This window comes from Gossypium hirsutum, chromosome A11 (assembly GCF_007990345.1).
Source record: "Gossypium hirsutum isolate 1008001.06 chromosome A11, Gossypium_hirsutum_v2.1, whole genome shotgun sequence".
Taxonomy (NCBI): Eukaryota; Viridiplantae; Streptophyta; class Magnoliopsida; order Malvales; family Malvaceae; genus Gossypium; species Gossypium hirsutum.
Genome location: NC_053434.1, coordinates 121,014,740 through 121,033,115, shown reverse-complemented (window position 1 = coordinate 121,033,115; position 18,376 = coordinate 121,014,740). Strand labels below are relative to the sequence as shown.

At 29.4% G+C, this 18,376-nt stretch overlaps 1 protein-coding gene across 1 annotated transcript; it reads right to left on the bottom strand.

Moving 5' to 3' along the window:
- Positions 1 to 14,718: 14,718 nt before the first annotated feature.
- Positions 14,719 to 15,607, bottom strand: LOC107925727 (uncharacterized). The gene has a single exon (XM_016856448.2). It carries the CDS (start codon positions 15,383 to 15,385, stop codon positions 14,921 to 14,923), a length of 465 nt encoding a protein of 154 aa, XP_016711937.2. The 5' UTR covers positions 15,386 to 15,607; the 3' UTR covers positions 14,719 to 14,920.
- Positions 15,608 to 18,376: the final 2,769 nt, after the last annotated feature.

Genomic DNA, 18,376 nt, shown 5'->3' with positions numbered 1-18,376 from the left:
TGTCAGATTAGGGTCACGAGTATTATTAATGAATCAAACAATTAATTCAATCATAATCAACATATAAACTAACTAAAACTAAACTAATAGCATTATAATATGCAGGGGTAGGTCACAACAATCTGATACTTTCATGCTAGATACTTATACATTTGAATAATAAATTATGCTATGCATTTCTAAACTTGGTCTTCTACTGTCTACACTCTTATCACTATTTAACCTTTCTAGAATGTTCAAATTCGGATACATATAATACTATTCCAATTATTAGCATTAGAGTATTAGTCCATACTCCACTTTTTATTTATCTTCGATGTTAATGGAATGCACTAAATTTAGGTTTGCTAATCCACCTCAATTCAGAGTAAAAGTTACTCTTACAGCCCCTACTACAAGTCTACGAGACCCTAAAAATAGTTCAAAAATAGGCAATGACTAATCTGAAACAATTCTGTAAGTTTAGGAAATAATTACAAAAATTTAACTGCAGGGGTCACATTGCCGTGTGGACATTCGAAGTAGGGATATAGTTAATAGGGATTCATTTAACTTTTGAATACAACCAATGTCTCAGTTTCATGAAAATATATCATCACATATAAGCATATATTCAATTTGATAAACATCACATTTTTCTCAATACACATATATTCATAATCAATATATTTCATAATATACAAAATCAATCCATTTCATTTCAATTATGAATTTAATTCAATTCCCAAGTACCAAAATACTCTACTTAATTGCTTACCATATGCAAACAATTATATATGCAATAATCTACTATTTAATTCGAATTATAGAAACACAAACCGTGATTTCTGAGCTATTTGACGTCAATTTTATCCTTCCTATTTTTACTCGAGGATTCCAGTATGACGTTAGCTATAGGATAAAACAATTAAATCACATTAATATTACACATTTCAATTTCACATTAAATTTTAATTTTCACACATATTTTGCTTATTCTTCAATCTAATCCCTAAACCGAGACTAATTTTAATTTTTCATATTTAATCTTATATTTTCATACTAGTTTTACTTTAAGCTAAATTTAGTTCTCTATTTTCAATTCAACCCTTAAATTTGAATTTTTCATAATTTAGTCTCTATTGCTCAAAATTTACAATTTATTCTACAATTTAATCCTTTACCATTTCTAACTTAAAAATCTATCAATTTAACCCCTAATACTAAAACTATACAACATTTACAACATTTAAAACCTTAATCAATGTTAAAATTACAACATGAGTCGGGTAGCCCTAGGTACCGGGATTTCAAATATATAAAAATTACAAGAAAAGAGACTAAATTGTCTAACCAATTGAAGTTGAAACTTAGAAACCCTTATGGCCGTGCGTTTCTCTCCTTTTCCTTCTTTCTTTTTCTTTCTTTTTTTCTTCTATTTATTTGCATGTTTCCACTTTCTTTTCTTTTATTATCTTTCATTTTAATTATTATTATAATATATATTAAAGTTAACATATATTTAATATATATATTTTCATGCATTTAGCTAAGCCCATGGCAGGCCACCTATTTGCCAACATTAATTAAGTGGCATTATTGCTACTTTAGCCTTTTTAATTTATTTCAATCTATAGTTCAACTTTTAACCCTTGCGCGATTTAGTCTCTATACCTTAATAACTCTTAATTTCACAAAATTTACTATTCCAAAAATTAATTAGCTACTAAGCTAGCCTCGTAAATATTTAATAAAATATTTACCGGTTTGATTTACAAAAATGGTGTAACACCCCTTACCCGAGACCGTTTCCGGAGTCGAGCACGAGGCATTACTTAGCTTATCTTACCAATTCGGAGCATAAAAACTAGGTTTGAAAATTTATTTCATTATTCGCAGCAAATCTGTCCAATCGCGTAGCAGTTACTAAATTAATTATAACTTGAGCTACAGAACTCGAAATTTAATTCCGTAAATTTCCCTGAAACTAGACTCATATATCTACTCACCATAAAATTTTTAGAATTTTTGGTTCAGCAAATTAGTACAGTTTATTAGTTAAAGTCTCCCCTGTTTCACCACCTGACTGCCCTGACCTCTAGTCACTAAAAATAAGTTTTCTCACTGTAGGATTTTCATATGAAATTCTTACTTGTTTCTACAGAAAATAGACTCATTAATGAATCTAAGCATGTAAATTTCAACTCATAACCATTTTTGTACAATTTGCAATTATTTTCTAAACTCAGAACAGGGGACTCCAAAAACAGTTCTGACCCTATCTTACTAAAATTCACATATCTTAAAATATAAATTTCCTTTTTCTACACCGTTATTTTTCCATGAAAATAGACTCAACAAGCTTTAATTCCATATATCATTCACCCTCTAATTCATTTTATACTATCTTGGGTGATTTTTCAAATTCACGTCACTGTGCTGCCTGAATTCTGTTTCTTTGCAAAATTTTATCCTTTCATGATTTCCATGCATAATTTATCACCTAATCTTTCATAACAACAAACACCTTCATCCTTAACCATTTTAATAACCATACATCATCAAATACTTACACATCACTCATTAGCAAAATCATCATTACAAACATACAAAATAACTAAATCCCTATACATGCCATAACTCAAACGTGTTTCGATATAAAATACCGAGTAGTTGTAGTTGATAATGTGGACGATCTCCGACTTCTTTAGGATCCTTGAAGTAGCTTTGCAATACCATAAGAGAAAGAGAAATAAAAGAAGTAAGCATAAAGCTTAGTAAGTTTACTAGCAAATAAATAACAATATTTAACTTAAATAATTAAACTCAATGTCTATATCTCTAGTTTACTCTTTAGTTAATCTTATACTAGTTCTCTTACTTGTTTACTTAGAATACTTGTGTGCATAACTTACTCAATCCTTGCTGCATCGTTGAACATCAATTGATAGTATAATAAGTTCTTAAGTCTTACAACTTACCTGAGCTTGCCATTTATGCTTTAAACTGAACTTTCATGAACATGATTCGTTTACAAGCCCGTTGAGCTACATTGGAATAATAAGGATACTCGGGTCTCTTCTGATAATAACATGCCAAAGCCATGTCCCAGACATGGTCTTACATGGGATGTTCTCGTGATGGTGCCCATGCCATGTCCCAGACATGGTCTTATAGGGGACCTCTCATCTCGGTGCCAACGCCATGTCCCAGACATGGTCTTACATGGGACCTCTCGTCTCGGTGCCCATGCCATGTCCCAGACATGGTCTTACAGGGGACCTCTCATGATCTTAAGGATGCCAATGCCATGTCCCAGACATGGTCTTACATGGGATCTCTTTACCCAAATGTCATGACATTCGTATCCAGTACCATCCTTATGTATCAACGGGACTTTTAAATTTTAATTCTCTATCATTTCATGCTTGGATCATCATCAAATAAATTCATAAAATAAATTCATAATTGCTAGAAATTAACAGCATTAATAATAAATATTGAAATATTGCATTTATTTACCGTAAACTTACCTCGGTACCAATTATAGCCAAATTCACCAACTTAGTCTTCAACTTTATTCTTCCCTTTGTCTAACCTCGAGTTTTGTACTTCTTGATCTAAAATAGTAAATTTAACTTATTTAATAATCACATTCATCAAAACAGCCCTCGACTCTAACTTTTTTAAAATTACAATTTTGCCCCTAAACTTTTACATAATTACATTTTTGCCCCAAGGCTCGGAAATTAAACTTCATCTCTTATTCTTATGTTTTATAACATTCTGAACATTTTTCCCTTCTATGGCAACATCAAATTCCCACTCTAACATGTACTTATGAACATTAGGTATTTTTACCGATTATGTCGTTTTACTCGTTTTCACTTAAAATCGCTTAGCAAAAGTTGTTTAACATAATTTCTAGCTTCATATTTTATCATAAAACATCAAAATAAACACTTTTCACCTATGGGTATTTTTCCAAATATAAACCCTAGGTTAAATTATTGCTAAAATAAGCTAAATTAAGCTACCGGGATCTCAAAAACGTAAAGAACATTAAAAACGGGGCTTGGGATCACTTACTATGGAGCTTGGAAGCTTGAAAACCCTAACTATGGCTTCCCCCCTTGCTGATTTCGTTCATATGAAGAAGATGATGATTTTTGCCATCTTTTTCCCTTTTAATTCATTTTAATTACTAGATTACCAAATTGCCCCTAACTTAAAAATTTTCTATTTCACTTATCTCATGTCCATTTTTGTCTACCAAGTTACCAATGGTATAATTACCATATAGGGACCTCCAATTTAAAGTTTCATAACAATTGGACACCTCTAACATGTAGAACTCAACTTTTACACTTTTACAATTTAGTCCTTTTGACTAAATTGAGTGCTCAAACGTCGAAATTTTCGAACGAAATTTTCAAAAAATCGTTTTGTGAAATTGTAGACCATAAAAATATAAGAAAAATAAAATTTTTCTCATCGGATTTGTGGTCCCGAAACCACTGTTCCGATAACCTCAAATTTGGGCCATTACAAATGGAGTCCCAGAAACACATTTTCCAACACCCTTGACTATCGGGTTGTTACAAGAATGACCCTTGCGATCCTAGGAAAAATTTTAGAATTTTGGGCTCACATGCCCATGAGGCTTGCCCATATGGTCCACACAGCTTGGCCCAAAACCCACACGACCAACTTGGCCTAACCCGTATGGCCCACATGGTCACACTCACACCATCACACGACCATGTCAAGCGCACGGCCACACCTTTGTCAATCGCACAGCTGTGTCTCACACACGGTCTACTACATGCCCGTGTAGCATCGATATATCCAATTTTTGGCTTTCGTCAAACCTCGTTTTCTCATGTTAGGGGTACACACCTGGTATGATTTTGATGTGAAACCACACCAGAGACCACCAGCACCTAAAAGAATACCCAACACCTTTTTAGCAATCAAATTGCAAATCCATCAATACTAAACCGAACAGCGTACACATACTTACCACTATCAAACCCGATCACGCGCACAGATTAGACTGATTGAGCGAAAACTGCAGTCTCAACTCCTTCTCCTGCACAAAACGTTTACAGAGAATTATTTTCCCTTACAACTTACACTAAGAATTCAAGTGAAAAGGAGAAACCCCATAGCTTACTGAAGATGAAACCTATCGACAAGTGAAAGCCCCCACTTATCTGATCACACGAAAAACACTGAAATCCCAAATTGCATGTGAAGAACAAAAGGAGAGTACAGATTGAAAAGGGAAAATTGAAAGAAGAAGAGAATAGTGGAGAAAAGCAAAAACGTACGTCAGAAATTTTGGAAGAGAGAGAAACGAAATTAGAAAAAAATAAAATAAAATAAACAACAATATCTATCCTAACCTCTCATTCTTTCCCACTCGAACTAGTAAGTTTATTTTAATATGAGTTAATAAAGAATATTACATAAGCCTACCCAGTAGAGATAATGCTAGGATTAAAAACAACAGAATTTGCTAAAAGTGAGACTTGAACTTAAGACCTCTCACACACATTCAAAATACTTAGCCACTGAAACAGATACACATTTGTGCCAAGATTTACAGAAAAAGCAATAAATTATTCAGGGCTTTATAAATAGTTTAATGCCAAATCAACAATTTCATCCTAAATTTTTGGATTTTTATTTGGATTTGATTTTTTCAAGATGAAAATACTGATATGACATTAAATTATTAGAAAAAAGGATACAGATGACTTGACATCACTATTTCATACAATCATTTCCCAGCGAACTATACCATTCCTTTTTAGATCCATATCATCAAGTATATATATAATTTGTAATTGCCAATAAAGCTTTAGCTCGATGATAAAGTTAAAGTTTCGAAAATTTTGAAAATTCATGTTTATGTAAATGTGTTGGTTTTTGTCTCGATTAATTAATTAATTTATGTTTAGTTGTTGTTAAGATAATTATTTAGATCCGTGCTTGTAATGATTTATTGTGATTAAAACTATTGATGTAACCATAACTTTAAAAAAGGTTCAACAATGTATAATTAGTATATATGCAATTAGTAAACCAGATGATCGCTAGAAATAAAGTTTAGTGAATATAAAAGTTAAATTTTTAGAATAAAACAACATTTAGTCTCTGAACTAGACAGCTTTTTCGAACTTAGTCCCTAAAGTGTTTTTATCCATTAGTTTATAAAACTTGAAGTTTTTCCCCATTTGATCTCGGAATTTGAATTAGTTAAGGTGTGACAATGTGCCATAATCTCAAAATATCACATCATTTCATATTTAAAAAGAATCTTATAAAATCTAAAAAAAATCTAAAATATATATAAAAATCATATTACGGAATCCAAGTTTAAAGACTGAATCAAAAAAATATTAAATTTTAAGACTAATATAGGCTACAAAAATTTAAGGACTAAATTAAAAAAATATATCAAATTGAGGGACAAAATGTTACTTTTATCCTATTTTTTTACAATGATATAAACTTTTAAGAAAAACTATACAAGATGTTAAATTAAACTAATTAATTGGTGTCGGCTAAATGTCATGTCGGTAAGAGCTGGCACAGCTACAAATTGAAGCAACATTTTCGACAATTAAGGAACGTGACTAACTAATTAAGCAACGTGTGTCCAACATGTTGCAATATGTATGTTGTTTTTAATGTCGGCCATTTTTTCCTTTACTTTTGTTGTTGTACTATGTATCTACTACGGCGAAGTCCATGATTAATCTCTTACGTTCGGTAAATTTATTGATAGGCCTGTTGTTAATATTTTTGAGTTTTTAGGTAAAATAATAAAATAAAATTTTAAGTTCCTTAAAAGTTAAAAGAAAAAATATTAAGTCCTTTAAAAATTTTAAAAAAAAAGAAAAATAGAAAATAATAGAAAATAATATTTTGGACCCCTTTTAACCTTGGACCATAAGCAACTGTACCTACAGACGACCACCAAGGCCGGGCCTACTTATTGAGTAGATGTTAACCACAAATTTTAAAGTTACTCTATATCGAGGACGATAATCAAACCCTCAACTATTGGTTAATGGTAGAAGAGACTATTATTATCTCACTTAACTCCTGTGGTTGCCATTTCTTTATTTTATATATTATATCGATTTAATCAATGAATTGTTTAAAATAAATTGTATAGAAAGTCTATGTAGTGTTATTAGAGGAATTTAGTTTTTTTTTATTAATAATTTTATCATTTTAGTCTTTATAATTTTTGAAATATGTATTTTGATTATGAAATTATTTTTTTATTAATTTTGTCAAATAATTTAATGTGTTTTTATAAACATGTGATGATGTAGCATATATAAATTAACATTCTGTGTACGATTGGATAAATATTGTACGTCACATAATCACTTAAAAAAAGATATGTTAAAATACTTGATGAAATTGATAGAAATAAAAATTGACTTTAAGATTGAAAAATGTACATTTTAAAAAACAGAGAGACTAGAAATTTATCAAGTTATGGTAAAGAGATGTCTTCACTTGTATGAAATACAAAGGTGAATCGAGGAGGGCTGGTAGGAGCCTCGGCCCCCTTTAAAATATAAAATTATTATTTAGGTCTTTTAAAAAAATTTAAACTTTTAAATTAGTAAAGGTAAAATTTCACTTTGGTCCCCCTAAAATTATAAAAATTTGATTTAATCCTTTAAAAACTATAAAGATATAGACTATTAAAAATTAAAATTTTATTTAGCCCCCCTAAAAAAAATTTATGGCTTCTCCCCGAATGAAATAATGGTTAAAATTCTAGTTTGACACGAGTTTAAATCATGTCACCCTATCTCCACCTCTAATATTGTATATAGAAAAAAAAGTAAAAAGAGATTAAATTCACCAAAAATACCTTTCTATACAATTTGATAAATTATTTATAAGCTTAAATTAAAAGCATAGTAAGAAGATAAAAGGATTTAAAAACAGCTTAGTAAAAAATCGAAAAATCAATTCGGACTTTAGAGAAAAATTATATTTGATTAAGTCCTCTATGATTAAAATAAAATCGACTGAGTCTATTCATTAACGAAAACCGTTATTCACCAATTTAACCATTTATTAATGATGTGAAAAATGGAAACACTGACATAATAACATGTAGTGCGTCACATGAATTAATTACGTGACATGTGAAGTCAACAAATATTTAAAAATTATTAAAAATTGTAAATATTATAAATACGAAATTAATTACACGATTATAAAAAAATATTGTTATTATAAAAATTACAATAATTTTGAGGAATTTGAATTTCCATACTTTCAATGGGGGTGTCCAAAGTCTTAAATTTTTTTAACATGAGATGATGTGTTGACTTTTTGCTTCTTCTTTTTACACATTTAACTGCCCACACCCCTTGTACTGTAATTACACCTGGAGCGTAAATCTCGGTAATTAATCATTTGATTATGAAAAATTATAAAAGTCATTCAGTTATTTGATTTTTTTAATTTTTTGGTCAACACCCGTTAAATTACTAATTCAAAAATAATTTAGTAACTTTTAAAATTAATATAATAATTATTGTAACTTTCAACATTTATATATCGCATAAATTTAGCTTCGAATATAAAAAATAATCCTAAATATTTACACATTATATAATTTGGTCTCTTTTTTTTTTTGTAATTTTACTTTTATTTGTGGCATTGAAGGATAATTTAAAAAAGAATGAGAAAAAATGAAAATTATTATATTAGATTTTTGGATGTTCTCATTTTTTGTATATTCCAGATCAAATTTAGTTGATAGATTTAGTTTTTAGCTTTTTAAAAAGAAAACAAAATTTGAAAAAAAAATTATACAACGTGTAAACGTTGAGTGTTAATTTTTTTAGAATTAAGACTAAATTGACACTATGTATAAATGTTGAGGGTTAAAGTTGCTACTATGTCAATCTTAAAACCTATCACGTCATCTTTTTATCAGCCATTTAACGACTGATGACCAAATTAAAAGGAAAAAAAAATCAAATAGTAAGCTGACCATTTTGTAATTTTTTATAGTTAGGTGATAAAAAAGAAATATATCAATAGTTAAGTGACTATAAGTATAATTTACGACAATGTTGTTTTAGCTAGTTTGGACAGTGATTAAAATTGGAAGGTAGAGTTGGGCTTTATTTTTTATTTTTACATTATTTTAATTTTATTATAATTTATTTATATTTTTATAATTCTTTACAAGTTTTTAGATTTTATTTAGATTTTATATAATTTTAATATTTTAATAAATTTGAATAATTGTTTATGTTTTTAATACTTTGTAAATTTTTATATTTTTATAGTTATTATATTTGTTAATAATTTTTCATAGTTTTAATATTTGCGAGTGTCGCAAGGCTTGTTAACATACTAATCCATGTGCCACGCGATGTGTCAACAAGTCAACATCTTCGTTTGCCACTACAACATCCGTTAATGACCAAACCGATCAACGATGATTTTCATTAACGATGGGTCTTTCATATTTTAAAATTCAACTTATTTTTTAAATAATAAAAATAACCAATACTTTTAAATTACTCTATATATTTTCGAATATAACTTACCTTTTAAATAATAATAAAATTTTTCACTCATATAACGGGGACGATGAATTCCAATATTTTAGAATTACTTATAGATTAATACTTTTAACAAATAAGCTATTTATTATTATCTAATCGCACCGATCATACATATAATGTATTAAATGATTCAGTATCATTATCATATTAATTAAAAAAAGTGTGTATTCATATATTTAATGTTAAAATTTTAAATTAGATATTTTAATTTATTTTAATTTTTGACTTTATTATTTACATAAATAGTACATGGATTACAATAAATAAATTAAAACATATAAATTAATGAGATAAAGCAACATTTAGCTTTGAACTTGATAAAATTTTTCAACTTGGTCCCTAAATTTTCATTTTGATCCACATTGGTCTTGAAATTTGGAAACTTTTTTTTTCCAGTTTGGCCTCTGAACTTGTATTCTATTACGTTGTGATGATATAGCACTCGAGATTGTGCCACATCATCACCTAAAATATAAAAAATTTAGATAATGATGTGGCACAATCTCAAAGTGTCACGTCATGGTACCTTAACAAATTCAAGTTTAGAGACTAAATTTGGAAATGCTACCAAGTTTTAGAACTAATGGGGACAAAAAAAAATTAGGGACCAAAGTGAGAAAAATTGTCAAATCCGACCAACAACCTCTTAGTCTAGTGGCAAAGGTATTATGTTGTGAGACATAAGAGTTCGGGTTCAATCTCAAGTAACCCATCCCTCACCCGATTATAATAAAAAAAAAAGTCAAATTTAGTGACTAAAGGTTACAATTTACCCTAGTATAAGTGATGGGTGTATATATAATCATATGTGACTAGAAATTTGCATGTTGATAAATGGCAATAAGATATCATTGTAAGCAAAGTTAATTGCACCAAACATCCTCAAACTATAACTCTCATTTTAAATTTGTCTTTAAATTTTCAAATATTATAATTATATTTTCAAACTATCGATGTTATACCAATAGGGTTTTTTTGTTACTATAAAATCGTTAATTTAACCGTTAAATATGATGTCAGATATTATATGACATAATTTAAAATGAAAATTTTACTTGTTACAGAAGATTTTACATGCCATTTACTTGTTAAATTAACCATTTTAATAATGAAAAGACTCGATTGATATAACATCGATAATTTAAGGATGTAATTAAAATGTTTTAGAACTTCTAGATCAATTTAGAGTAAAATTCATAATTTAAAGATGTTTAATGCAATTAACTCTTCTATGGATAGTAAAGACAAAAGAATGGAGGTGGCCAGCAAAAGCTAGCTTAGCTCAAACCATGGCACACAACCTTAAGCTTCTCGTGAGCAAATTGATTGAAAGTACTATCAATTTGTCTATTTGTTGCCACTTGGTGTAATGCAACATGACCGGCCATCTTCACTTTTCTCTTTTTCCTTGTCTCCGATCAATTATTTCTCTCTATCCAACTTTTTTTACACAAGCACGTTAACCAAAAAAAAAATATTAAAATGAAGTGACATGAGGTGGCAGCATTGTTAGTAAAGATAGAGGCTCGAGTTTAATATCTAGATTTGAGTTTTATGATTTGTAATTGTGATGGGTAGGTTTTCAATCTCATTACATGCATATATTATATGTGTGTTTCGTTCGATAATTGTGATATGTGGGTTTTCGTTTAATTATGTGTGGGTTTTGTTAAGTTTTTTTTAGATTAATTTAGTTATTTGACTGCCATCCAAGTTTCCAATCTTACTGTGCGTGGGTTCTGTTGATTCTTTTCAAGTTGGTCTGATTCTTTGTATATTTATAAATTTATTGTATTTATAATGGTAAAAATTTCAAAAAAAAAAAAGAAGAAAAGGATAAAACATAATAGTCTAAGACTCTAATTTGAAATTTCATCTTTTTCGGAAGTTGAGTCCTTTTACTCTAATTTATCATAATTTAATTTCGTGTTTAATAAAAAATGGATAAGTTAATTTAATTGAGTAACATCGAGAGTGTATTCAGAAAGTCATCAAGTGATTGAATTTGGATTAATTGTTTATAGTTACACATGTATGGCATGTTTGAGTAAGTCGATCTAATTGAATTGAGTGTAAATCGGAGCACCCCAATTACACTATTTAATTTGTAAAGAAAAGTTTGAAAATTTGAGAAATTACACAAGTAATTAGCCTTGATTCCAAAAGTTTATCAATTTTTGTAATGTTCAAAAACCAAATCTTAACAAATTAGAGAAATTAATATTTCAATTTTCGTAAAGTATGAGATGAAATTCATAATTAAATTAAGAATATATTAAATAATAAATTTATTAAAAATCGAATCTTTAATGTTTCGACTTTTTTCTTTGAATATTAAATTTATTAAATATGTTTTGAAGTTTTTGTGGCAAAAATGGAAATTACAAGCGAATAATTAATTATCTATTGAAATAAAGAAATATAATCTTGAACAATAATAATATATAGACATGACATATAGTACCGACGATAAATAAGTCACTACAAATTAATTCACAAATGTCATGTCTATAAAGTAATTTAAAAAAAATGAAAAACTGGCAGTAACTACAACACTAGAATAAGTTAGAGACAAACCAGAAGTGCATCAACTTGATCTGATCGTTGCAATTTGCATTCTAGCTCTACCATCATCAAATCAACTTGACGATGAACATCGATCAACCAATAAAAAACTGTTAAAAGCCCCAAGAGACCCATTGCAGCGGTCATGCACAAAAAGCTAAATCTCAAATGACATACCTTTCTCATCATTTCGAATCTATCACCATCACTATACTTTATCATGATAAAGCACTTCGAAAACGGGTCCTAATATATCTAGTGATACTTTTATATCAACAAATCTCATATATATGCCAAAACATGATTAAAAATTAAAAAAAAAATAAAACCATCTCTATTAAACAAAAACTACGAAAAAAATGTTGAAGAAACTGCTATTAGCAACTAATCCAAAATGTCGACGCCACAGCAAATAAAGCAAGGATTTAGTTTGAAAAAATCGAATGGTTAATATTTTTCTTTTTGAGTAAATAAAATTATATTATTAATTGAAACATTTTTGAAGAAATTACAATTTTAATGTTTTATGCTATTAGTTATTTCTTTTCCTTTTTTTTTTTGCAAATAAAAAAAATCATAAAATTTAAAAATATTCTATTCTTAAAAATTTTATTTATAATGAAATATATAAATAAAATAAAAAGGTCAAAATTATTAGCATCGGCTGTAATTTTTGCTGGTATTGGCAATTAGTAACGAAATGAATAAAATGTCTGTCGCAGAAACCTTAATCCGTCACTAAATATATTTTTAAAAAATTTTTGTGTATTCGAACATACTTAAACACATATTTTTTTCTAATCTAATAGTTTAAAATATTTATGAGTTTTACCAATAAAAAAATTTAAAGTCGATATTATTAAAAGAGTAATCATGATATTCAAAAAATTTAATATTTATAGATCGTAAAATAGATATTAAGGATAAAATAGAAAAAAATTAAGATATTATTAAAAAAATTTAATATTCATAGATAGTCACATTTGTTTCTCAAATTGAGTACTGATAGGGCACCTTTATCCATATGTGGTTGGAACATTGTTTATCTTTTTTTTATCCCAAAGGCGGCTGGAATATATATATATATGTAATGTATATAGCTGAATTAGTGGTTATTAGGTTTTCAAGTAGCCACTATCCATATATGTTTTTTTCACAACTTTATTTCTATCACTCCCAACTTGCATGCCCTTTTTAATGAATTAAGTCAATACCTTTCTGCAATGCAACAACTTGAGAGTAGCTTAAAGCATATTAATTAACACCTAAATTCCTTCAATTTTCCCCCTACATACATGTATGATAAAAAGAATATATTATCAGGGATAAAGTTAGAAAATTAGTTTAAGAGAGTAGAGATGAATCATAAATTATTAGAGGATCAAATTTAACGATTAAAAATTTCAGGGTTTATGATTTAAGTCTATAATAATAATCAAATGGCTCGTACTTGTCCGTAACTATCATATGTATTCAATTAAATTCCTTGTAAACTAGGGGATGAAGGTCTGGGTCATGTTTTCATATCACCATCTACTATTTATATATTATCGTTTTCAAGAAAATTTTCATTTCTACACAAATATCTTTGAATTTTGGGATAGTATTATGTTTTTATTCAAAATCTTTTAAAACACGATCTTGTTTTCATTACGTATGTATGTAGCTCTAAGATGAAGAAATTTGTTCTGATCATATCTATTCTTTTTTATATAATACTTAAAATTATTCATAGTCCATCCCCAATTCATAAATAAAAGAATAATACATTTTAGTGCACTCAAACCCACAGCCTCCTGTATTGGCAACAATTTCCATGCTTATCGAGCTAAGGTAAAATTTGGGTTCTAAAAGTTTAAAACAAAAAAAGAATAATGAAACAAAAGTTGTAGATAAGTGGTGCAATTTGTTGACAAAAGCAATCAAAGTTCAAGGAATAAGAGAATAGCCATGTTGATATAACATATATATATGTGTATATACATATTACATACATATAAATTTTAGTAGCATAGGGAACAATGTGTGCACTATCTTTTCCTTGTAGGCTTACAGCTTAACATCAAGAAGGGAAACATCTTTTTATGTAACTACAAAAAGTTCGATAATTGAGAGAGAGACAGTTCTTTCACATAACAAGCCAAAACTAAAGAAAAATGAAACCCTATGTGTCTGTGTTCTGATGCATCCATAGTATTTAACCATATTGAAATATATCAATAAATTAATAAATGATTTTAAAAATCATTAAAAATAGATATAAGCGATATCATATATAAATTTATACACCATCAGTTCATCGAGAAAAAGAGCAAATGTATGGTCATATATATATATGTATGAATAATGCATGTTATAAACAAATATTTACTATACTCATTTGATTGCCCTTACCCAAAATTTAGCAATGAATGTTATTATTACTAACGATGAAAAAAAAAAATAGATTTAGATTCCTATAAATGATTATTATTTTATTTATAGTGATATCGGAGATTGATTATGTCAAATCACACATCCAAACCCAAACCCAAATTGGAAAGCAAGCTTAAGAACATAAATATAGCACACCAAGAAAGAACAGCAAAAACCTTACATCCATCTATACATACATACATATATATATGTATTGCAGCCCTAATGTAAATAATGATCATATCACGAGATTAACAGTTAATTAAGCCTGGAACTTAACGTTAAAAATAACAGTAAATAAAAAGGCTTAAAAATAAAGAGAGCTTACAACATTTTCATATTAAAAGGCTTTGAGGTATTAACCCAGTAAAATTCTCTATCATCTGGGGTGTAAAGACGTCGTCGTCGTAGATATCGAAGGGGACGCCTTGAGCATTAATATTATCATCGGTAATGGCGGGATACTGTTGTTGGAGGACCACCCGGGCATGGTCGGCGGCAGCGGCAGTGTTTGTGGTTTTTGCAGCGTCGGGTACCCTTTGATCGCCTCCGTCTTCGGCGGAAACGACTACGGATTCATCAGCGTCGGTGAATAGGGTGGGATCTTCGGGAAGTTCAGCAGCGTCTTGGCCGGTGAGTTTTTGCACTAAGGCCATGAAGTTTGAAGCACTGATCTCTACTTTCATGGGGTTTGATATGTACACTACTTTGATTGGCTTATTGTTCTTCTTGGATTTGGATTTTTTGGGTGTTTTTCTTATGTGCAAAGTTGTACCACTACTGCCGATTGAATCATCCATTTTTCAGTGCTTTTTTAAGCAAAAAAAAGGGTACTGAACTACTGATTTTCTCGGGGGAAAAAAGAGTTTGCTGAGAAGAGAATTTAGAAAGGGGAAAAGAAAAAGTTTCCCGGAAATTAAGATGAGAGGAAAAAGGATAATCAGAGAGAAGGAAATGGAAAATGAAAAAATATAAGGTAGAGACGTTGGGATTTAACCGATGGATGCAAACAACAAAATGAAAGCTTATCGATGTATAAACAGCCAGACGCTATGCTTAAAGCGTGCTTCACCCACGCTCTGCTAGGGTGTTACTGGTACATAGATACTCCTAGGTTATTTAAGTTGGACTCAAAAAAATTAAATTTAAATTAATAATTATTAAATTGAAATTGAGTTTAATAACATTCGATTTGAACGGTTCATGAATTTTATCAAGCTTTTTATATTTTTATATTATTAAATTATTTTATTGTCTATATATAATTATTCGAAGCTTAATTATCGAGCTGAGTTTGAGCTTGAGTATAATACTTGATAAACAAGTTTAACTGAGTTCGAGCTTAAAAGTAAATGTTTAGATTGAGTTCAAGTCGAGTATCGAGTTCTAAATTTCAAGTTGAACTCGAATTTAAGCTCAACAGTATACACATTGGGCTCGGCTTGGTTACATCCCTACTCATTAGTCATTTGAGGATTTCTTTCTTTCTTTTTCTTTTTTTTTTTTTGCATTCCTCACCGGTATTTGATAGGCACGTCGAGTCTCAATTAAATATGAAATCAAGCTAAGTCAAACCCATTACATAAGAAATAAATTTTTCCCAATGTTATTTTCTTCATCAAAGGCTTGAACTCCAGATGTTGCTTAACTAGCATCAAGTGATCATACCTTGGTACCCGATAATCGCAGTGGATCCTAACTAAATTTGAAGCCTAACTAGTTGAACCCCCTGAACAGGGAATGAAACTTTCCCGACATTGTTTTCTCCATCCAAAGACTCAAACTGTAGACTTTGCTTAATAAGCAATATCAAGTATCCGATAGTCACATAGAGTTTTCGACTAACTAAGATGGGCTGAACTCTATAAATGGGGAGTAAAACTTTCCAAGTGTTCTTTTTTCAATCCAAAAACTCAAACTTTGCTTAATAAGCATCCAATGGTCAAATCTTGGTATCTGATAGCCACATAGTGTTTCAACTAATCAAGATGGAGTAAACCCTCTAAACAAGGAGTAAAACTTTTCAACCGCTATTTTCTCCATCCAAAAACTCGAATTATAGACTTTGCTTGATAAACATCATGCGTGTAATACCTTGGTATCTGATAGTCACATTGAGTTTCAACTGATTAAGACAGATGAAACACCCTAAACGGGGATTTAAACTTTCTAAATGATATTTTCTATAATCCAAAAACTCGAATAGATTTTGTTTATTAACTATCAAACTCCTTGCTACTCGATTACACAACCATTGATTATTGATTTTATTTTTTATTTCTCTCCATAGTTAGACTATAATAGTATAATATATGCAACAACAACAACAAAAAAATTTAAGTCCCATTTTTCTATTTCTAAACAAACAGTCAAACACCATAGCTTCCTTCTTACCTTTTTTTTCTGCCCACTACTATTTTAGAATTTTCCAAAATTATTTTTTTCTAATATAATTCTATTTTTTAAATTTCTCTATTTTAAGATATTAAAAATATTATTATTTGACTATAAAATAATAAAAACATGAAAAATTACAATTACTTGTAAATAATATATATTCGTATAATTGCAACCAACATCAAATAATTAAAATGAAAAAAGTTAAAAATAGATCAAAAATCATAATATATCCGAATCTAAATCAAAATAAAGTTGAACGGAGCTTACACACAATGAAATTTAAATTAAAATGTGATATGAACTAAAAACCCGCACATAGTTTATATAGTATGAGACTTTATAACTCGATTTTATACCCATATTTATTTAATACAAGTAAAAAAATAGAATATTCAACCTCGAAAATATAAATATTTATTAAAATCACCCAATTAAAACTAAGGTTATTAAATTTTCTATGTTATGAAAATGATATTTAAAATTTTCCAAATAAAAATTTTGAGGCCCTAAAATTTTAATAAACACACTTGAAGCGTGTATACAACGCGCTTACTTAAAGCTTGAGAAGAGAACACAAAGGAAGAAGCTAGAGCTATCAGTGTACCAATAATTCTACCACGTGGCCTTCACCAAAAGCCCGTTTAGATTTGTGATGTCACTGCTTTGCCGTAGGGTGATGTCATCAAACCTATGTCGACCTATCAGATTCGAGATAACACGTCCCGGACCGGCTGGATGACTTTGATTCGACTCGGCTTGCAGTAATGATTCAGAGTGGGTAACCACCATTAGCTATGATGTGCGCTACTTCTCCTTAGTGTACTGTGAAATTAAATTCGACAGTTGGCACTAGCCTTACATGTTGAATAAATTTGGTTAGTATTTATTTTTAAATAGTGTATTTATATATATTATAAAATAACATGAAAGATATTACATAAAATAGAAAAATGGGGGTGGTTTGGTATGACAATTTGCATCATAAAAGGTGTGGAGAGCCACTAGTAGAGAGGTGGTCCATACCATGAAAGATTTGGAGAGTCGCTCATGCAAGGGCAATTCACACTATGAACATTGTGAGAGTCACTAGACTTGGAGGAGTGTAGAGGGTCGATTCACACCATGGAAGGTGTGAATTTGGAGGTTTCAAAAGGTCTCATGAGCTTACAGAGCTAATTGGAAGAGAATTAATAGAGTTTTGATAGGTTTATTGAAGCCCCTTTCTTTTTGTGATGGATACGACTTTCACAAAGGTAGAGGAGGTTTGGTGTGGAACTCATTCGAATGATGTCCTACTATATATATATGAGGTAATCGTATTGGCAAGGGTGATTCATTAGAATGTGATGAGGTGACTTGATAATAGTATGTGAGAATAACTATAACAATTT

Excerpts from the sequence above, each read along its gene's own strand:
- LOC107925727 (XM_016856448.2), bottom strand. The coding sequence starts at position 15,385 with ATGGATGATTCAATCGGCAGTAGTGGTACAACTTTGCACATAAGAAAA.